The following is a 22,535-nucleotide window of genomic DNA, read 5'->3' as shown; positions in this document are numbered from 1 at the left end:
ACAATCACTTTATGAATGAAGGATGATCATTCATCACACGCTAGAGATCTGTACCTGAAGCACACCGGCATAAATTAATTTTTAAAACTGAAGAAATAGATCAAATTAAGTCCAGCTGGACACAGATGTCAAAAGTAGCTACATCTGAAGTTCTTCTCTCTGACACTTGTGCATCTGGAAATATGTGGTAGAATATGTTTCCCATGGATTTTCAGTGCATTTAGTTGAGTCAGTCTGACATCAGCTGCATTTAGGTGTTTATGTAATCAATGTAATTAATATCTGGCAACAGGAAATTGTTTTTCTGCTTGGGCAAGCAATTATAATAATGGAATTGTTTAATATGTATTTGTTTTAAAGAATTCAGGTCTTCTCGGGTCCGTTTGGCATATTTGTTTAAAATTTCCAGAGAACCCCAGGTTACTAAAATCTCCAAAGATTATCATCGTTATTCGAACAAGGCATTTCTTTGTTAGGGTTAGTTTAAAATTAAGTACTAAAATAACTAAACTAAAACTGAAATAAAAATGAATAAAAACCATATAGACATGTTTTACAAAAAAACATACAATGAAAAAAACAAAAATGACAAAAACAAAAAAATTATAAAAAATTTAACTACAATTAAAATGAAAACAGAAAGTATAACAATGTACAAAAAAAACAAGATAGTATCTCAATGATACTAAAACAATATTGTCCTGACCGGTGTTTGAGGTACATATCAAAGTTTTGGGCCAGAGCACTCTCAGATCCAGGTGAACTCGTGAAAACCTCACACACACACACACACACACACACACAGAGTGTTTTATCTGTTAACGGTCCTCTACCTCCTCCCTGAGCGCAGGGGTCTAGACGCTCTGAGTAAGAAGGGGAAGACATCCACCCTCGATCTGCCCATCGAATCGGTCAGTCTGAGTCTTCAGGATCTGATCGGATACTTCCATCTACCCGACGAGCACCTGGAGCACGAGGACAAACAGAACCGCCTGCGAGCGCTCAAGAGCAGACAGAACCTCTTCCAGGAGGAGGTATGGATCACAGAAACACCAGACACAGCGTGGGATTCGTTTCGTTTAGAATCAGAGCTCTCCTGTTGTTGTCTCCATGTGGAAGAAGCACAACTCAAGTCATGTGATTCACAATACACTGAACAAAAATCTGGTCTAGGACTAACTATGAAGCCAATTTCACTCAGAAATTGCTAGTAAATATCACAAATAAGTAACGCATTGAATGAAACTCGAAATACTGATGTAGAGAAACTGACATAATACTATCTTTTAAACCATATTTCAATAATCTTTGTTTTATTTACAACTTAAATTTTTACGGTTTACAAAAAATCAGATAGTACTAGTTTACTTGATAATTTCTCATCAGATGATCTGAGCTGCTCCACATTCGTTTTATGGATGGACATTTTATATGCAATTAAAATACATAAATCTTATATATTAGGCCATTTTATATATTAGGCCATTTTGCCATTTTACTCAAACATTTTGTTTGAGTAAAACTCTTAACACCTCTAACAAAATCAATGACATCTTCTGTTAGTTAAGTGTAGTTAATCAGTTGGCATGGATGTAAACTTATGTTTTAGATGATGATTTTTGTATTTTATATGTGGAAGTGTGTATTTTAGGTCATCATTGTGGCATTTCGAGCTTGTAGCATAAGCTAGATTTTAGAAGAATCATCTGAGACAGTGCTAGTATTTCAACTGTGAGCTGGATGCATGAGTGTGTGTGTGTGTGTGTGTGTGTCTAGGGAATGATCAACCTGGTGCTGGAGTGTATCGATCGTCTGCATGTGTACAGCAGTGCGGCTCATTTTGCAGACGTGGCCGGTAAAGAGGCAGGAGAATCCTGGAAGTCCATCCTGAACTCCCTCTACGAGCACCTGGGTACGAATTATATTCCAGCACTTTCCATCTGCACACATCAATAACCGGTGAAATCTGCTGACTGCGACTCAACCGAGTCCTGCTGCACGAGAGAGATGCACTGTGTTCACAATCACTCACTAGTGTTTAGCATAGTGCACTACTGCTGTAACACACACTACACACACTGTATATATACTGCATACTGCTGTGATTCAGTAATAGTTCATCTGTTCCTCATGAACCTTTCAAGAGCTTCATTCCTAATGAATCGTATTATTCCCGTCACATGATCATCTGTCTGTCTGCTTGTAGCTGCTCTGATCAGAGGGAACAGGAAGAATTGTGCTCAGTTTTCCGGCTCTCTGGATTGGCTGATCAGTCGTCTGGAGAGGCTAGAAGCATCGTCCGGTATGTATTCTTTCTTATATTTATTTTTTGCATCGGTTCTTATTTAAATATAATTTTAGATAAAATAAAAAATAGCTATATAGTGATTATTAATCTAGTAATGATTATTAAGAAAAGAACTGGAGGAAAAGATGTAATGTTGCTGGTGATTTTGCTTTGGAACCTTCAGGAAACTTTTAACTCGATTTTTCTCAGAATTGACTTTGCTGACTCCATCGACTTCAAACAGGTGTAGCTCAGTCGTTTTTTTTGTCCGATTCCAACAAATCATACATCATTTTGAAGGTATTTTAATAGAGAATGTAAAAAATAAAAAATAACTAATTTTTGAAAATTTGCCAGCACAGGTCACTTTTATTGTAACGAGTAGATCATTATGGTGTGATGATGATGTGTGTGTGTGTGTGTGTCTGCAGGGATTCTGGAGGTTCTGCACTGTGTTCTTGTGGAGAGTCCAGAAGCTCTGAACATCATTAAGGAGGGACACATCAAATCTATCATCTCACTGCTGGACAAACACGGACGCAACCACAAGGTGACTAAACTAGTGATGCTGCTAACTTAACTACAGTAACCTGACAGTGAGATGATGTGATAATCAGTCAGACTCTCTCTTTTGATCATGTAGTGCTGGCGATTCATTTCAGTCGTTCATTTGTACTGTTCAGATTTGATTCACAGATTATTTTCCCTGTGCAGAAGTTGAGTGTGGCATTCTATCGATGACTAGTTTTCATGCTTTACTCAGTTGGTTGTGTTCTTTATCTGTTGATGTTTAATACTGTCACCTTAATTCAGATCATTACTGATTATATCCCTGTTGTTATGAATCATGAATCATGGCATAGTTCATTAAATATTTGCATCTGTTTGATTTTATTTCAGTGATTTAAAATGCATTTATTCAAATAGTTAAGAATCAGCATAAATCTTTCACATTTAAGGTGCAGTACAAGCAAGTACAAATATTGTGTATATAAACCTGCTTATTGTATATTTCAAACTAGTGTTATTTTAGTATCAACAATAAACTATTACAGTTTTTGATAATATTTAGAATTAGATTTTTATATGTTCTCTTTTCATTTTAAGTTTAAGTAATTTTGTTGGATGGGTTTCCCCCCCTTTTTATTATACCTGTATAGTTTTTTTATTGTTTTAAGTTTAGTTTATTTAGTTTTAATTATGTTTAATTTTTAGTACTTACAATAAATCAAAATGATATCCGATGTGACTGCAGCAGAGGAGCACCTACTGCCTTATTAGTCATTCATTTCTACTTTCTCTATATTTTACTTTTACTTACTTACTTTTGTCATTTAGCAGACGCTTTTGTCCAAAGCGACTTACAAATAAGAAAAAGTAACTAAAACTAAAAGTTACAACTCTATAAATACTATATACCCACATATTTAAGAAAATAAAGAAATTAAATAAAATTGACACATGCATATAACAACATTTCAATAAAAACTTAAATAAAAAGCGATACTATCCCTTGCCGGTGTCCCTGCCCGGTGGAGTCGCACGGTAGAGTCGATGGTTTTGAAATTATAAAATGACTATTATAAAATATAATATCATCAAGAAATCAGACTTTGTCTGAATTTTACACTTTGTGTATGAAGTAAGAAAAGTGCCTTGAAAAACACAAACTTTTCTTCAATTTAAGACTAAATCACACATAATCACTGAAGTTGGTCAGTTCCATATAATACTATAGAACAATAATGGTACATTTAATAAGAGTGGAATATATACATCTTCTATATAAAAATTAGATTTTGCACGTTACTTAAATGTTAATAAATGTAAATTTCGTATGCATCCCAACTCGAGCTTAGTGCTTTACAGTCAAATCTGTATAAACAAGAAATGAACATGTAATTTTATTAGTAACTGTACTTATTAATGCAAAACAATAGTAATTTTATGATTAAATGATCTATACTCCCACACACCACCCCCAGTGCTACCAAATCGGCTTCTGGCGCCACCATCTGCAGAACTTCGTGGCGCTGGTGCCACTGCTCTCAAATGTTAGTCTGGAGCCCTGTATTTGTATATGTGGAAGTGTGTATTTTAGGTCATCATGCATTGTGGCATTTCGAGCTTGTAGCATAAGCGGATGATTGGCTCGTAGCCTGACTGACGGCGGTGTGTCTGTGATGTTCAGGTGCTGGATGTCCTGTGTTCTCTGTGCGTGTGTCATGGTGTGGCCGTTCGCTCCAATCAGCACCTGATCTGTGATAACCTGCTGCCCGGCAGAGACCTGCTGCTGCAGACGCGTCTCGTCAATCACGTCAGCAGGTAGGACAGCGTCCTCATCACTTCCTGTCTTGCACTGCCTGTCCCCTCACACTCTCTCAATGCAATCTCTTTGTGTCGCTCGTTCAGCATGAGGCCCAACATCTTCCTGGGTGTGAGTGAAGGCTCTGCCCAGTACAGGAAGTGGTATTATGAGCTGATCGTGGACCACGTGGAGCCGTTTGTGACGGCCGAAGCCACTCACCTGCGGGTGGGCTGGGCATCAACACAGGGCTACGGGCCGTATCCGGGCGGAGGAGAGGGCTGGGGTGGGAACGGTGTCGGGGACGACCTCTACTCATACGGCTTTGATGGACTACACCTGTGGGCAGGTAACAACAGAGAGGAGCTTTAGCTTCTTCAGTTCATATTGCGGCGCTCATGCTTGCCTACTTAAAGGAATAGTTCACCCAAAAATGTATATGTCTTCACCCTCAGGTCTATCCGAGATTAGGATGAGTTTGTTTCTTCATCAGGTTTGTAGAAATGTGTGACTGCATCAGTGTCTCAGCAATGGATGCTCTGCAGTGAATGGGTGCCGTCAGAATGAGAGTCCAAACAGCTGATAAAAACATCACAATAATCCACACCACTCCAGTCCATCAGTTAACATCTGGAGAAGACAAAAGATGAAACACATCCATCATTAAGACATTTTTAACTAAAATACACTGAGGCCATAATCCATATTAACACTTCCTCCAGTGAAAAGGGAGTGGCCCCCATCTTCACACAGATCTTCAACAGATCACTGTTCATCCCCGTCCCAAAGAAACCCAAAATTACTGGACTTAATGACTACAGACCTGTGGCTCTAACGTATGTGGCCATGAAATCATTTGAAAGACTGGTTTTGGCTTATCTGAAGGCCTCCACTGGACCCTTACTGGACCCCCTGCAGTTTGCCTACAGAGCAAACAGGTCTGTGGATGATGCAGTCAACAGCTTCCTGACAGATAGGCAGCAGCTAGTGAGGCTGGGAAAATACACATCCAACACCCGCACCATCAGCACTGGAGCTCCTCATGGCTGTGTTCCACTGCTCTTCTCCCTCTACACCAACGACTGCACATCTAAAGACCCCTCTGTCTTAAGTTTGCAGACGACACCACACTGATCGGCCTCATCCAGGACGGTGACGAGTCTGCTTACAGACAGGAGGTTAAGGAGCTGGCTGTCTGGTGCAGCCTTAACAACCTGGAGCTTAACACGCTCAAAACTGTGGAGATGATAGTGGACTTCAGGAGAAACCCCCCTGCTCTCCCCCCACTCACCATCATGAACAGCACTGTGACTGCAGTGGAGTCATTCAGATTCCTGGGCACCACCATCTCCCAGGACCTGAAGTGGGACAATCACATTGAGTCCATTGTGACTCCGGCGGAGAAGGACATGACGGGGAAGAAGAGTCCGTCTGAGTTAAAGTTCTCAAACATTCCCTGGACCGGCTGGCCGTTGATGCGGAAGGAGATGCTTGGAGCGCTGAGATCCAATCACATTGAGTCCACTTCACTTCACTTCACTTCACTTCACTTCACTTCACTTGTCAAAAAGGCCCAGCAGAGGTTGTACTTCCTTCGCCAGCTGAGGAAGTTCAACCTGCCACAGGAGCTGCTGAAACAGTTCTACTCTGTCATCATTGAATCCATCCTCTGCACTTCAATAACTGTCTGGTTCAGCTCAGCTACCAAATCTGACCTCAGAAGACTACGGAGGGTAGTCCGGACTGCTGAGCGAATCATTGGTACAACCCTCCCCACTCTCCAAGAACTGTACTTATCCAGAGTGAGCAAAAGGGCTGGTAAAATCACTCTGGACGCCTCACACCCAGCACACTCCCTCTTTGAACTGTTACCGTCTGGTCGACGCTACAGAGCTCTGAGCACCAGAACGACCAGACACAGGAACAGTTTCTTCCCTCAGGCAATCCATCTCATGAACACTTGACAATAAAATTATTCTTTTATTATCTGTGTCCTGTCCTGTTGCTGTCTTTCTGTTGCAAATAGAGCGTCTGTCACTATAACAAATTCCTCGTATGTGTAAACAAACCTGGCCAATAAAGCTCATTCTGATTCTGATGTTTTTATCAGCTGTTTGGACTCTCATTCTGACGGCACCCATTCACTGCAAAGCATCCATTGCTGAGACAGTGATGCAATGACACATTTCTACAAATCTGATGAAGAAACACACTCATCCTAATCTTGGATGGCCTGTTGAATGGTTAATGTTATGGTATTTACAGTGTATAAAATCAGTAGAAGTCTACAGAATGTCCCCATTTAGAGAGCTGAGTAAATGTGTGTGTGTGTGTTCTGATGTGAGATATCTGCTGATGGTAGTGAAACCATTACTCACATAACAGCATGTCAGTGGTTTTAAAGAGCCGTAGGCCATGTGACTGTAACGTGTGCTTTGATTGGCAGGTTGTGTGGCACGTTCAGTCAGCTCACCCAATCAGCACGTGCTGCGGGCCGAGGATGTGGTCAGCTGCTGTCTGGATCTCAGCGCTCCAAGCATCTCCTTCCGCATCAACGGCCAGCCGGTCCAGGGAATGTTTGAGAACTTTAACTCAGACGGACTCTTCTTCCCCGTCATGTCCTTCTCCGCCGGAGTCAAGTGAGTCTCATCGTCTCCAGACACGCCCACTATCCCATCAGCTACACCCCCTGTCTGCCATTGGTCAGTCTGATGGATAACTCACATGAATGGCAGAACTGCTCAGTCAAAACCAATCAATGTTGTGAAAGCATCATAATAGGTGTGTTCGACTTGAAGCGGCACTGCACAGAATGATCAGTGTATGACATCAAAGTATCGCAAGAGCGATTCGAAAGCTTAAGGATCCATCTGCTCTCTTATCGCTCTCGCGGTACTTTGATGTCATTCTGCGCAGTGCCGCTTCAAGTCGAACGCACCTAATGTCAATGTAAATTGCAACTGAAACCTGCTCTGATTGGTGAATAACTCCTGTCCTCTTCAGAGTGCGCTTCCTGTTTGGCGGTCGTCATGGAGAGTTTAAGTTCCTGCCTCCGTCCGGTTACGCTCCATGTTTTGAGGCCGTTTTACCACGAGAGAAGCTGCATGTGGAGCACAGTCAGGAGTACAAACATGATCATGGGAGAACACGTGACCTCCTGGGACCCGCGATCACACTGTCACAGGCAGCCTTCACGCCGACACCTGTGGACACCAGTCAGGTACACACACACCTGAACACACACACACACCAGTCAGGTACAGACACACCTGAACACACACCAGTCAGAAACACACACACCAGTCAGGTACAGACACACCTGAACACACACCAGTCAGAAACACACACACACCAGTCAGAAACACACGCACACCAGTCAGGAACACACACACCTGAGCACACACCAGTCAGGAACACACACACCAGTCAGGAACACACACCAGTCAGGTACACACACACCTGAACACACACCAGACAGGTACACACACACACCTGAACACACACCAGACAGGTACACACACACACCTGAACACACACCTGTACACACACCAGTCAGGAACACACACACACCTGAACACACACCAGTTATTTGAATGAGTTTGTTCATGAGTATGTGTGTGTGTGTGTTTCTGCCGTCCAGATCGTGTTGCCGCCACATCTTGAGCGGATCCGAGAGAAACTGGCAGAAAACATCCATGAGCTGTGGGTGATGAACAAGATTGAGTTGGGATGGACCTACGGAGCGGTGCGTCAGACACTCAGCATGTGTTTCTGTCCTCTGTGGAGGATTCCTCTGAATCAGAGATAAATGAACTTTTTTATGTCAGCCAAGCATTTCAATAATTTATTAACACATTTGCATGTTCACGGTTCTCTGATGTTGGTAAATGGTCACATGACATAGTAAAAAAAAAAAAAAAAATTTTTATTAAGTGCTTTATTTTGTTTGATGTATTGTTTAATTTAAACCAATAAAACAATAAAAAATGCTGAGTGGATTTTAAAGAAAAAGCAGAAATGAAGTCAGCTTTGTTGACAGCTGACTGACAATTCCAGACACCCACAGAGAAAGAAAGAGGTGCAGTGGAAGATGTAGAGATAGGGCGCAGGTTAACATAATTGAATTTAAATTAAATTATTGAAATGTATTTTTATTTATTTAGAATTTTGATTTATATAATATAATTTAATATAATTAATTAATAGCTTTTTTAAAAACTTGCAAACCCCAGTCCAGCAGAAACAGTGAGGATGTTGATGAGCAAGAGAAAAGTCAGCTGACACTAGATCAACGGTTTCAAGTCATGTCACATGATGAAGCAATCATAATATGTGCTTGGTTTTTAATTACTGTGAATATAGTTAACGTTTGATTGATTGTTCTGCCATTATCATTTAATGTTCCTAATTTAACTGACATCAAATACATGTATTTTTGTGGAATATGTGTGTGGTGGAAAACTCTTGATCTCCATTAGTTTATTTATGGAGCTTCTCTCAATTCATGTTCATTCTAAGCAGATTTACAGAAATGAATGGCTTGATGTCCTGAAGAATCTGTGCTTATGGTCACTGTATTCCAGCTCTCTGATTGGTCACAGAGAGATTTTGCAGTGTTATAAAGTCACACAGTGTGATGTTCTGTTCATTAGCACGCTCTCACTTTCTGTCTTTAATACAGTCTTCTTAACAGATTTAGTTTCATTTCTCCCATAAAGCTGCACTCGTATGGTCTGTTATGAATTCCTGCATTTTCTAACACAAATATGGTTCATGATGCAGGTGAGAGATGATAATAAACGGCAGCATCCGTGTCTGGTGGAGTTCTCCAGACTTCCTGAACAAGAGCGCAGCTACAACCTACAGATGTCTCAGGAGACACTCAAGTAAGTTAGAAATGACATTACATTTGGTATAGTGATTGAAGATCTTGTTTTTGTATTGACTTGTGATTGCGTTTCATGTGCTTTGGATGGTTAGCACTTAAATATGCGAAGAGACACATGCTGCTCACTCACAATCCGAGTCAATAGAGTCAGTAAATTCACATTGTCTTTGAGATGAATCATATTTGTGCTGGAGAGTCTTTGACTGTCATTAGTGTCTGTCTCTATCAGCACTCTTCTTTTCTGTCTCCTCCTTTCTTTTCTGTTTCAGAAGCGTTCTAATGACTTTAATTACAGTCCTGTGGTGCGTGTGTGTGTGTGTGTGTGAGTCCCTGCGGTGCGCTCGTGTCTTAATGAAGTGTTGTGTGTGATTGTGCAGGAGTCACACTGGACTGAACGAGGTTACACTGTGACTGATGTTTGTTTGTGAGCGTCACATTTGATCTCATTAAATCAAATACTAACATGATTAATGCTGTCTAGGTCATATCTGATCTGCTGTAGAGTTTGACTGACAAACTTCATCTACAACAGAAGATGTGACACGTGTTTCTCCTTCCTTTTAAAGTTGCTCAGTTTAGTTTGCTCTCATAACTATACGTGATTTTATGGTATAGTTGCATTTATTGTTTTTAGCATTGATTTCACTAGCTATGTTTCCATCCACCTGTTTTTATGCGCATTTTGGGATATTGCATAAAAAGACGCTGGATGGAAACGTCAAGATGCGTATAAATTCTAAAAATGTGCAAAAAAACATGATGGAAACACTTTTACCGAACAAATTCCTTAATGTGCATGTGATTTTGCCACGAGACTGCATACCTGCACCAACCAATGGACCGATCTCATTGCACAGCATCTGAAATGCTAATTTTGTCATTCTAAAATGCTTGAGCAAAGTCTCGTCAAAGTGCTTTGTTATAATGAACTCCCAGAACTGCGTTCCCAAACAGCAGACTCTGAAAATAAGATAGCATGACCACGTTTCGTCTGTGCTCTCAAGCTCGTAATTTATTGTATACAAAAATGTTTATATACAGTGCCTTCTCCTGCTGCAGCAAATTAATTTTTTCTTCGTGATATTTAGCACAAGTTAATCAGGAAGTGACGATTTTGTTCTCTGAAAACTCACCGGAATGGAAATGGTGCTTTATTCGCAAATGTTTTATGCGATATTCCAATTTTGCACATAAGTTTAATTCGTAAAACTTTGGATAGAAACATAGCTACTGCTGTGTGCGACTCACTGATGTAATTCCCAATTTCCCATCATGCCGTGATCTGATGTGTGTGCTGCAGGACTCTTCTGGCGTTGGGCTGTCATGTCGGTGTGGCGGATGAACGAGCGGCAGAGAAAGTCAAAAATCTGAAGCTTTCAGCAAAGTGAGTGTGTCAAACGTTATTCATGACATGCTAACATGTTTGTGTGTCTGGATTTATGTTGTGTTTGGGATGTTGGTGTCACACATAATATCTCACTTTATATCTCACTTTTTCATGAAAGATCACACTGGTTAACTAGATGGACCAACTGGGTTATACTGTTGAGTAGAGCCCTGCATTTCAGCTCAGGCCCCGATGGGCCGGGCTTCGGGCCAATTTTCACGTCATAGCTCAGACACGGGCCGGGCCTTGGGCCTGTTTTAGGCTTCTCCTTATTTTTATATTTTAGACATCCATCAATTTATGGTGATGAAAAATTTGCCGCGCTGGAAGACAACTCGAGACCACGACTGTCAAGAGCGGCTCGGCGGTGTTTAGTGTCCCGCAGCAGCAGCGAGTGCCTTCAGTGCAGCTGGAAGAGTTCTGCGTTCAAGCACACGCAATAAGCCTAAAGCTTGCCGCAAACTAGGCTACCGGCAAAAGTAATTACAATCAATGTGTTGGGGGGGTATAGTAAGGAGATATTTGAATTATTTATTAATAAACTAGTGTTTTCTGAGTCAGTGTCACAAAGATGAAGTTGATGATCCTGACTTGCCATCTCCTCATTGGATGCGCCTTTAGAGAGAAATGCATCTTTACAGATTACATAATGAGAGTTTTTGTTTTCGACTTGAATTATTTAATTTTCAAGTAGTAGTTTAAAGCTTTCTATAGATATATTTATCAAGTCTGTGAAGCAAGTGTTCGCTGAGTTTTGGTTCATCACTGTGCAGCGCTCCTGCTCAAGACCGAAACTGCAGAAAGAGCATCCTGTGTTATTTTACAAAAGCACAACGTTTTGTTCATATTGTAAGTGCACAAAAATAAAAGTAGACCCTTAACAGTTCCGAATGATGTATTACTCTTACCTTTATGAGCAAAAATGATGGCGTATTTTAAGATTTTTTCAGTGTAAGTTGAGGCGTTGACACACATGTCCTGTAAAGCGTGCTTTAGCTCCTCTCCGCACAAACTACTGGATATGCATCTAACAGCACATTTATATAGGTTAAATGTTTAAACTAACATTGTGGTATGCTTGAGCTGTTTTATATCTATAGATTTTATTTTAGGCAAGTCATGATGATTTTAGAAGTCTAAATTGTCTGTCGCTGGCCGCTTGGACGTTATTTAAAAAAACAAAACCTTACACTGAGTTTCCTGCCTGTTTGGTGAGATCATGAGTTGAGTTGAGATCATGTATGTAGTAAGTGTTAGTTGCTCCTGTACTGGTCAGTTAGCGTGTGTTCTCCTGTCAGATACGAGCTGTCCAGCGGGTATAAACCAGCCCCGATGGACCTGAGCCACATCAAACTGGCGTCTACCCAGGAGGCCATGGTGGACAAGCTGGCAGAGAATGCTCACAACGTCTGGGCCCGAGACCGCATACGGCAGGGCTGGACCTACGGTGTCCAGCAGGTCAGTGTGAGTGTTTGTAGTATGTAATATACAGACGGGCTCCGTCCTAAACCCACGTATCCACATATACACATGCTTCCTAAACATACACTGCATGATACCGTGTGTTCAAGTCATGACGATAGGATTTATGAGTTGAACGCACATGAATGTCATTGTCATATTTACACTTTTAACTTTCTTTTATTCCTGAGTTTCTGAGTGTTAGTGAGAAAACATGTTGGAGGTAATGAACGCAGTGTCTGTATTGATGGTAAATTTGTTGAAATGAATGAAATTATTATATTCTTTTCATTCACAATGAATCTGGATAAGTTACAGTACATGTACAAAATAAGATAGCATTGTGCATTATTGTTAGAATTAGTGCTGTCAAACAATCTATCGTGATGAATCACATTCAAAATAAAAGTTTTTGTTTACATAATATATGTATGTATACTGTGTATATTTAATGTATATATAAATACAAACACATGCATGTATATATTTTATGAAAAATATTTTATGTTTATATATTAAATATATTTATATATAATATAAAATATAAGAATATAAATTTATATACATGTAAATATTTTCTAAATATATATATATACAGAATAAATATACACAGTACACACACACATATATAAACAAAAACTTTTATTTTGGATCCGATTAATCGCAATTCATCGTTTGACAGCACTAATTCGAATATATAATGATTCAGTTTAAAGCACCTTCATATATTGAATAAAAACAAAGCAAAAACACATAGTTTTGTAGAAGTAAAGTTAAAAACGTTACCTAAATTGACACACGAGTACATTTAGTACAAAAGTACAAATAAACAGGAAAATGGATAAAAGAATCAAATGAGATGAAGCAGATTTCGAGTTAAAGAATTTTATTCACTGAAAAATTGACATAAATGCAAATACTTCGTATAAGAATCAGTTTTACAGTGAATTTACAGTAGAAATACTTAGTGTGATATAAACGGACTGATACTGAGGAACGAGACTGGAGCCGGATTACAGCTGTCAGTGAGATTCACGTCTGGATTCATCTGTACAGTCACAGGCGGACACTTAAACACACAGACGAGTCCCACGCAGTGTCCGTGATGTCTCCTCACACTCGTTTGTCTCTGTGTCTCTGCAGGACATCAAGAACAAGAGGAACCCTCGTCTGGTTCCTTACGTTCTTCTGGACGAGAGAACCAAGAAATCAAACAAGGACAGTCTGCGGGAAGCCGTGCGGACGCTGCTGGGATACGGATACAACCTGGAGGCCCCAGATCAAGACCACGGTACCAGGAGTCTAGCCATAAAAAATGTTTTCAGTGCATTAAATAAAATAAATATTAACTGAAATAAAATTAAATATAAAAAAACCTTAAACTAATTTTTTTTCAGCTAGTTACCAAGGCAACATTTCTTATTTTCATTCAGTATAAGTTGAAATGCTAAAATTACAAAACTAAAAACTATTTAATAGTATTATATTTTTAAGAAACAAATAATGACAAAAACTCACAAGATTAAAAAAAAAATTAATAAAAAAAAATCGAATACTATAACTACAATACTATAATAGTATATCAGTGATACAAAATTAACACTTGTGCAGTGGCTTGATGAGCCCAGTTTTGTGTTAAAATGTATTAAAACATGAAATCAATTAAAGAGATTGTCTCTTATTTTTTTAAAAAGCTGATAGTGTTTCACTTGCTTCACAGCCTGACACCGTACAATAAATACAAAATACACTGCTGAATCACTTCCTGTTCCCTATAAAGTGCACTGTGTGTTATTCATTATATAGAAATGAGTAAATATATGAACTGAAGAACTGATTTAGCTTCAGCATCTCTTATAATGAAGGGGGCGGGATGCTTCAGATTCTAGAGAGCATTTGATTGGACAGACAATCTGAAGTGCAGCATGATGTCATCAAAATTGTTGATCTGCATTGTTGGTTTTTAGTTCTGAATGCAATCTTGTAATATAGAAAGCATTTCATGCCAGTGTCACTATGGAGCTTCAATTAAGGGGAAGTCGTGGCCTAATGGTTAGAGAGTCGGACTCGTGATCCAAAGGTTGTGGGTTCGAGTCCCCGGCCGGCAGGGATTGTAGGTGGGGGGGGAGTGAATGTCCAGCGCTCTCTCCCTCAATACCACGACTGAGGTGCCCTTGAGCGCAGAGAAGAAGATAAGATACTTAAAACAACGATTTTATGAGCATGGAGACAATCCTGGGAAATTTTTAGCATATATTGCCAAACAATTTGCAGCATTTCAGTATATTGCAACAATTGTTTACTCACAAGATAATATTTTCTTTGATAATAAGAATATTAATAATTGATTTAGAGATTTTTATATAAATCTATATTCTTCTGAGAAAACAGGTGACCATCTCAAACAAATGGTTGACTTCTTTTCTGAGTTCTGAATGCAGATATCTTTTTTGTGCTTTTATTTGGTTCATCTTAGGTCAGACAGAAAGTAACAATCACGTAAATATAGTAATATACTATAAATAATATAGATATACACATATCTACATATAACATACAACCATACAATAATTCAGAGGAAGAAAAAAGAAAACACCAGGCAATCATAGTTATACATTCAAAGAAAGAAAGAAAGACAAAAATGAAAGAAAAAGAATAAATAAATGAAATTAAGATACAGTTGAATGGCGATATCTTCTTAATGCATTTGTCATTGTTTGGGAGCACACTAGTGTATTATCATCATGCAGTTGTGGTTTGCTCACACGTGTGTGTGTTGTGCGCAGCAGCTCGAGCAGACGTGGGTAATATGTCTGCTGAGCGATTCCGGATATTCCGAGCGGAGAAGACGTACAGCGTGAACGGAGGGAAGTGGTACTTTGAGCTGGAGGTGGTGACGGCGGGAGAGATGCGGGTGGGCTGGGCGAGACCCGGCTGTCTGCCGGACCTGGAGCTGGGCTCAGACGACCAGGCCTTCGTCTTTGATGGATTCAAGGTGAGCGGAATGGAGAAACACTGAGAAGCATCACACGTGTTGAGGACGGATGGAAGCTGACGTGTGTGTCTGCAGGCTCAGCGCTGGCATCAGGGGAACGAGCACTTCGGCCGCTCATGGCTGTCTGGAGACGTGGTGGGCTGCATGGTGGACATGAACGAACGCACCATGATGTTCACGCTCAACGGAGAGGTGCTGCTCGACGACTCGGGATCTGAACTCGCCTTCAAAGACTTTGAAGTTTGGGAAGGTGAGTGAGACGCTTCCTAATCCTGGTAAAGAAAGATTGTTAGGTGAAATGAACACTCGGATATTTGTAGGACGTCCATCATTATGTGATTAATCTATGATTTAATGCAATAGTTCAGCCAGAAATCATCATTCTGTCATCATTTACTCCCCTAGTATCAATCAAACCTGTACGAGTTTCTTTCTTCAGTGAGACACAAACTTTGAAGGACATTGGAACAACATTGGAGCCCATTAACTTTCATTATATGGACCGTAAAACTCAAAATATCTTATTTTTCTTATAGCGTTTTCATTTTTGGGTGAAGTATCCCGTTGATTAAAGTCAAATCCGACGCTATTGTCTTTATGTTCCTGCTTTCATAAGTGATGTTATTATAAAGAAATAAATGTTTGATAACATGCTTGATAATCTTTGATCATTATCTAATAACTTACTCCACGTCCGAAATGACTTTCTTTCTAGCTGTTCATCATTCCCTCTTATTTAACTGTTTGTCATATTGTCTGATACAGTGTGTGTGTGTGTGTGTGTGTGTGTGAGAATGCAGCACTGGAGCTAAGCAGACTTGAGCTCTGCTAACACCTACAGAGCTGATACTGCAAAACACACACTGATGCTCCAGCAGACACACACACGCGCACACACACACACACACACACACACACACACACTCGTGCATTAGTTGCAGCAGCTCTTGTGTCTTGTTTATGTCTCCTGGAGTGTTATCGTGAGCAGCAGGTGAGTGTTGCTGTGTCATTTGTCATTACGGCTCTTCACAGATCCTGCAGTGTAAGAACTAGACATGAGCGCCACCTGCTGACCTCTGACACATCATCCATTACTATATGTATCAGCATATGTCTTATTCTGTGAGGTCAGTGGCAGGTCTGTCATATGTCAGAGTATTTTATTAGAAACTGCGAACAGTGTTCTTAATGTTCTTAACCAGTATTTTTGTCTTGTTTTCCATCCTTAAATCAAGATACATTTACACCAGTAGCAAAATGACATAAGAAGTCTTGTTTACTGAGAAAGTGATCAAAATAAAGTGATTTCATGCTTAAAACAAGAACAAATGTCTGCCAGAAATCTGCCAATGTTTTCTCTTTGAATAAAGTTTTTTTTCTGACCTCATTGGTGGATTTTTCAGTGTTATTTTAGTGTAATTCAGATACTATTATAGTTGTTATTATTATTTTAATCATTTTTTTAATTTTATTTTTATTTTGTTGTGTTTTTGCATTGTTTTGCATTGTTTGTGTTATTTTGTTTGTATTGTTTTTTATATGTCTGTATAGTTTTTATTCAGTTTTAAATATTTTTTATTTTATTTTATTTAGTTATTTTTATTTTAGCTCTATTGTAGTAGCATTTTAGTAGTGTTTTTGCCATTTTTATAATTTGTTTTATATGTCTGTATAGTTTTTAGTTATTTTTATTTTAGCACTATTTTAGTATTAAGTTAAACTAAATGAAAATGAGTCAACTAATGAAAAAGTCTTGGCAACTAGCTGAAATTAATTTTTTAGTTTTAGTTTTGATTTTAGTTAATAATAATAACAAAAACTTACTTTATTTCGATGCATTTCTCAGAAAACAAGACTTGTCATTTTGCATCTGAAGTAAATGTATCTTGATTTAAGAATGTTTAGGTATTTGTACTGGAAAATTACACTGGAAAATTACAGATAAACACTGAGCACTAGTATGATTGACTTCATAAACTGATCACTGATGTGTGTTATTGTTGTCAGGTTTCATCCCGGTCTGTAGTCTGGGCGTGTGTCAGGTGGGCCGTATGAACTTTGGGAAGGACGTGAGCACTCTGAAGTACTTCACCATCTGCGGCCTGCAGGAGGGCTACGAACCCTTCGCCGTCAACATGAACCGTGATCTGACCATGTGGATCAGCAAACGCCTGCCTCAGTTCATCCCCGTCCCACTCAACCACGAGCACATCGAGGTCAGAGGTCACACCAGGTCACGAGGTCAGAGGTCACGCAGTACTGAGCGTTCACAGGATTCTGTGTGTGTTGCAGGTCACGCGGATCGACGGGACGGTGGAGAGCCCGCCGTGCCTAAAGGTCACGCAGAGGTCATTTGGCTCACAGAACAGCAGCACAGACATCATGTTCTATCGTCTCAGCATGCCCATCGAGTGCTCGGAGGCGTTCCTGCGCTCGCCCGGCGGGACACTGCCCGCCAACGGCAGCTTCTTCTCTCCCAAGAGAGATCTGGAGGACTTCGAGACGGTGTCGGACTTCGAGGTCCTGATGAAGACGCCACACAGTCACGTGAGCTCGAACGGACCCGACAGAGAACGAGATGAGTTCAACAACCACAAAGATCATAATCAGGAGAAACCCTCCAAAATCAAACAGAGGTCATTACATTTACATTTAGTCATTTAGCAGACGCTTTTATCCAAACCGACTTACAAATCAAAATCAACAAAAGAGCAATGATATGCAAGTGCTATGACCAGCCTCAGTTAGCCTAACGCAGTACACATAGCAAGGTTTTTTATTTTATTATATAATAAATAAAAAGGAAACAGAAAGAATAGAATAGAGCAAGCTAGTGTTTGAGGCCTTTTTTTGCTTTTTGTTAATTGTATAAATGAATGAAAAGAAAACGAATAGATAGAATACAAAAAGAATAGAGAAGCTAGTGTTTTTTTATAGAATAGAATTAGAATAGAGAGTGCTAGAGTTAGATTATAACGGCAAATCAATGCCATTAATAACCGAGTGCACCACTGATGCTGGCACGCACGGTAAATCACTTCCGCGAGAGGAAAACAGATCAGTCGTGGGGTGGGGCTTGTTGTTTTAATTGTAACCTCAAATGTCATTGGTTATTCCCCTTTTCCGTAGTCAGTATTGGACGCCTGTTATAAGCTGGTTCATAATTCACTTGATGTTAAAAGAGAAACCTAAAATGTAGAAGATGACAGTTAATGCAGGTGTTGCATCCCTTGTTTTGGATTGAATTGTGTTCGGACGTTTCAGAAAGAGAGATGTGTTCGAGTCTGATTTTGTCGGGAATGATGATGTGTTTGAGTATAATTGTATGTGTGTGTTTGTTCAGGTTCACGTTGAAAAGAACGAAGCCTGAAATGAACAGCAGTAACTCCAGCAGTAACGCTCGTCTGTCAGAGGAGGTTTTGGCTGATGAGAGAGACGATTGTGAGAATCTCATACAGACATCAACGGTGAGCGACAGAGACGCACTATCAGAACGTCCCGCTCTCCGCTGAGTGTTACATGACGCTCTTCTGTCTCTGTGTGTCAGTATTATTACTCGGTGAGGATCTTCCCCGGCCAGGAGCCGTCCAGTGTGTGGGTCGGCTGGGTGACCTCAGACTTTCATCAGTACGACCTGGCCTTCGAGCTCAGCACGGTCCGAACGGTCACCGTTACCCTGGGAGACGAGAAGGGCAAAGTTCACGAGAGGTCAGTGATGCTGACGTCGCAGGAGCACAGTGTACTTCTGTCTGTAGATGCAAACATGTAATGGTTGTACTAGGGGTGTGCGATATTGAGAAACATATTATCTCGATATTCTCTGTGATTTTATTGATAATTAGATGATATTTTGCTGAGTGTGTTATTGTACTGGTATCTTAAGGACTGCCCTGGACAGCTGACATCTAAAGTTTTTGATATTCTTCATATTCTGTGTGCTGGTCAGTTCACACTGATAGAAATTAATCTTTTCCAATAAGTTTAAACTGATTTTTACATTTTATGTGTAGCAGAGGCCAGCGGGTAAGTGCTGTGCAGGTTAAACCTCACTCCCCGATCTCAAGTGGCGCTCTAGCGACAACCGTTACAGGTGGTGGCCTTTAGCCTCCTTGTTAGAGCGCCTGCCTCCCACGCAGGAGACCGCGGTTCGAATCCAGCTCGGAGCGGGTGGAGTAGGACTGCGACATATGGGCATTTTTACCTTTATAAAGCCAATTTTTTTTCTAAAAGTGTCCATTATCTTTCGAGTCAAATTCTTATATTTAATCAGTGAATTAGGATAATAAGACATTTGGACTGTTACCAAGCAAATGAAATAAGTATCAACAAAATTCATCTTTACAATGCAGAGGAAACACAGATGCTACAATTAAAGTGGCATTTAGATGTGTTTACACACTTTATAATGCAGAACATGAATGCATTTAACCTGCAATTACAAATGCATAATGTTTTGATATATTAAAAATAAAACATTAAATACTGATATTTGAAATTATTTAAAAAATAAAAGATACTTTGAATGTGAAATTAAAACGGCCAGTAGGTGGCAGCAAGTCACTGTTAATAAGTGAGTCATTGTGATTGAATCGAATCATTTAAACGGTTGATTCATTCAGGAACGAATCACTGTCATGTTGCTCAGAGACACAAAACAGTGCTGGGGCTGTGTTTGGAATTATTTTTGTTGTTGAAATACAGCAAAAACAGGAAATATGGTATTTGTCTAAAATGTAAGTCTCTTAATTAACGTCTTGTTTATTGAACTGTTGTAAAAAATAATATCACATTTGTAATAATGCAAATTTTTGGACAAAAACGGCACTCTTGGTGTGAAATTGATTAACTATATGAAGCGGTAAAAATATATACATTTTCTGTCCCCATGTCTTGAATTTTTGATCATTCTAAAGGCATTTTAATAGACTGAATCATGCAGAGAACGCACTCTAATATAAGCGCACTAGTCTAGACTTCAGCTAATGTATGTGTGCGCTCTGTTTTGCTCTGTTTTGAATGGTTTTTGCAAAATACTTGATAATGTCAAATATATATATATATATATATATATATATATATATATATATAGTGACGAGTCGGCTGCCTCCCCCCTTATTATCATCACCACCCCGTCCCGTATTGGCCGCCCTTCACCAGGCTCCCGACGGGAGTGGGTGTGTGATGCACTTCCCCGTGCATGCACGCTGGTGTCCTCGTGGGTCCAGGAAGGGAGTGTCGAGAATGGGTCGAGTTCCGCACCCGTACGACCTTACCTGGACCCTTCCTTCCAGAACACTGCCCTCCTTCACAAACCCGCAGCACGACGAGGACACCAGACCCCCTGTTTATTTGTGGACACCTTACCCTCTTTGGACACTTTATTATTTTGTTTAATAAAAGCCTCTCTGTGGCCTGACGCCACACCCACTGTGTCTGTCGTTTGCTCCTCCCGCCACAATATATAGATATATATGGCACACCACTAGGTTGTACAATAGCAGTATGTGTCTGTTTGGCAGCATCAAGCGCAGTAACTGCTACATGGTTTGGGGTGGCGAGTGCAGCAATCCCAGTCAGGGCCGCAATAATAACGGGCTGGAGATCGGGTGTTTGGTGGATGCAGCCAACGGCCTCCTCACCTTCACCTCCAACGGCAAAGAGCTCAGCACCTTCTACCAGGTATGGTTCATTCCTCTGAGCAGCCTGTGCTGGAGGGACTGCTTAATTAGGACCAGAGCTGGGTAGATTACTTACAAAATGTAATCCAATACTCATGCCAAATTACATGATAAAAATTGTAGTCAGTAACTCTATCCATTACATTTAGGTCATTTTACGTGACATTTTAGGTAATATAATTAGACTACTTTTAGATTACTTTGTTTACTTTTGACCTATCTTGTTTTTTGCATTGATTTAAATAGGATGATCATGTACCATATTGATATAAAAATAAAAAGAGTAAGAAAATATGTTCCATTTGTTATCAACAACATGAAGTGCATTAAACTATTATAGTACATCATGGTTTCCCAAACTGAGTTTGTGAAAGAACTACAGAGGGTTTATGAGTTTAATTAAAAGCTAATATTTAATTAAATTATAAAAATGTTAAATTAAAACATTTTAGAATGAATCAAAATAAAACACTTGTTGAGAAAAAGAAATATTTTATTTGTTTACCTGCATGTCATGTAACTGTAATGAATGTCAGTGAACGATGAACATGCAAATGAGATACTTCAGTATTACAATATTTATTTTAAAATCTCGGTACTTCAAATAAAAATATATTAGGTGAAAGAGAATCAGATGGCAAAAAAAGATGGTGACTTTGTGCATTTTAATGTGTTTGAAAGACAAACACCATCCAAAGTAATACATGGTAAAATAACCAATACTAACAAAAATGAATGTGTTCATCAGCAGTTGATGCAGCGTTGAAACACTTCTTAAACCTGAAATGATTTTTGTAAATCCAGTGGACAAATGCTGTGTAGCACCGGACTAATGGCTGATCTCTGTGTGAATGTCCACAAAACTGAAGACTTTCTGAGTGTATATAAGATGTAGGCTATTTTAGAAAGATGAAAAAGAGCAGTTAGGGAGAATCAATAAATTATTGCTATTCTGTAAATAATATGTAATCATGCAATCCATAAAAAAGTAACTGTAGTCTGAGCCCGCAAGACTGATTTTAAAATTTAGTATTTTAAAATGTAATTTAATCTAATTACAAGTACTTAATTTTTGGAATCTGATAAAGTAATCCAGATGACATGTGATCAGTTACTACCCAGCTCTGACTAGGACTAACTAGCAGCGTAACTGTGTCTGCAGGTGGAGCCCAGTACTAAACTTTTCCCTGCAGTGTTTGCGCAGGCAACCAGTCCAAACGTCTTCCAGTTCGAACTGGGACGCATCAAGGTGAGCTCACTCACACACACCCTCTCTCACACACACATACATACACACGCACACACATACATACACACGCACACACACACAAACACACACACACACACACACACATACATACAAAGGATGCTGAGGCTATTTTTATTTTCGCTCTGGTTGCACAAAGAGGACGAGTGTAAATTTAGCTCGTACAGGAGCGCATCTGTGAAATGATGAAGTTTGCAAAGACTATTATGTGAACTTTTGATTCTCTCTGTGTGTGTGTGTGTGTGTGTGTGTGTGTGTGTGTGTGTG

The 22,535-nt window shown here is 39.7% G+C and overlaps 1 protein-coding gene across 1 annotated transcript in view; it reads left to right on the top strand.

Moving 5' to 3' along the window:
• The window catches only part of LOC306857586 (ryanodine receptor 2-like), a 161,165-nt gene that overhangs the window by 48,583 nt on the left and 90,047 nt on the right, over positions 1–22,535 (top strand). Inside the window, exons 13-33 of the mRNA XM_079397593.1 lie at positions 851–1,034; positions 1,777–1,912; positions 2,207–2,302; positions 2,719–2,837; positions 4,479–4,612; positions 4,700–4,941; positions 7,039–7,231; positions 7,596–7,812; positions 8,233–8,337; positions 9,375–9,478; positions 10,781–10,864; positions 12,166–12,325; positions 13,472–13,619; positions 15,115–15,323; positions 15,399–15,573; positions 17,331–17,539; positions 17,616–17,959; positions 18,667–18,790; positions 18,871–19,031; positions 20,843–21,002; positions 22,164–22,250. Of these exons, the coding sequence (XP_079253719.1) occupies positions 851–1,034; positions 1,777–1,912; positions 2,207–2,302; positions 2,719–2,837; positions 4,479–4,612; positions 4,700–4,941; positions 7,039–7,231; positions 7,596–7,812; positions 8,233–8,337; positions 9,375–9,478; positions 10,781–10,864; positions 12,166–12,325; positions 13,472–13,619; positions 15,115–15,323; positions 15,399–15,573; positions 17,331–17,539; positions 17,616–17,959; positions 18,667–18,790; positions 18,871–19,031; positions 20,843–21,002; positions 22,164–22,250 (3,391 nt within the window). The remainder of the gene's footprint in view (positions 1–850; positions 1,035–1,776; positions 1,913–2,206; positions 2,303–2,718; positions 2,838–4,478; positions 4,613–4,699; positions 4,942–7,038; positions 7,232–7,595; positions 7,813–8,232; positions 8,338–9,374; positions 9,479–10,780; positions 10,865–12,165; positions 12,326–13,471; positions 13,620–15,114; positions 15,324–15,398; positions 15,574–17,330; positions 17,540–17,615; positions 17,960–18,666; positions 18,791–18,870; positions 19,032–20,842; positions 21,003–22,163; positions 22,251–22,535) is intronic.

This window comes from Barbus barbus (assembly GCF_936440315.1).
Source record: "Barbus barbus genome assembly, chromosome: 38".
Lineage (NCBI taxonomy): Eukaryota > Metazoa > Chordata > Actinopteri > Cypriniformes > Cyprinidae > Barbus > Barbus barbus.
The sequence above is the reverse complement of the archived record's forward strand: the minus strand, read 5'-3'. Positions and strand labels throughout refer to the sequence as shown.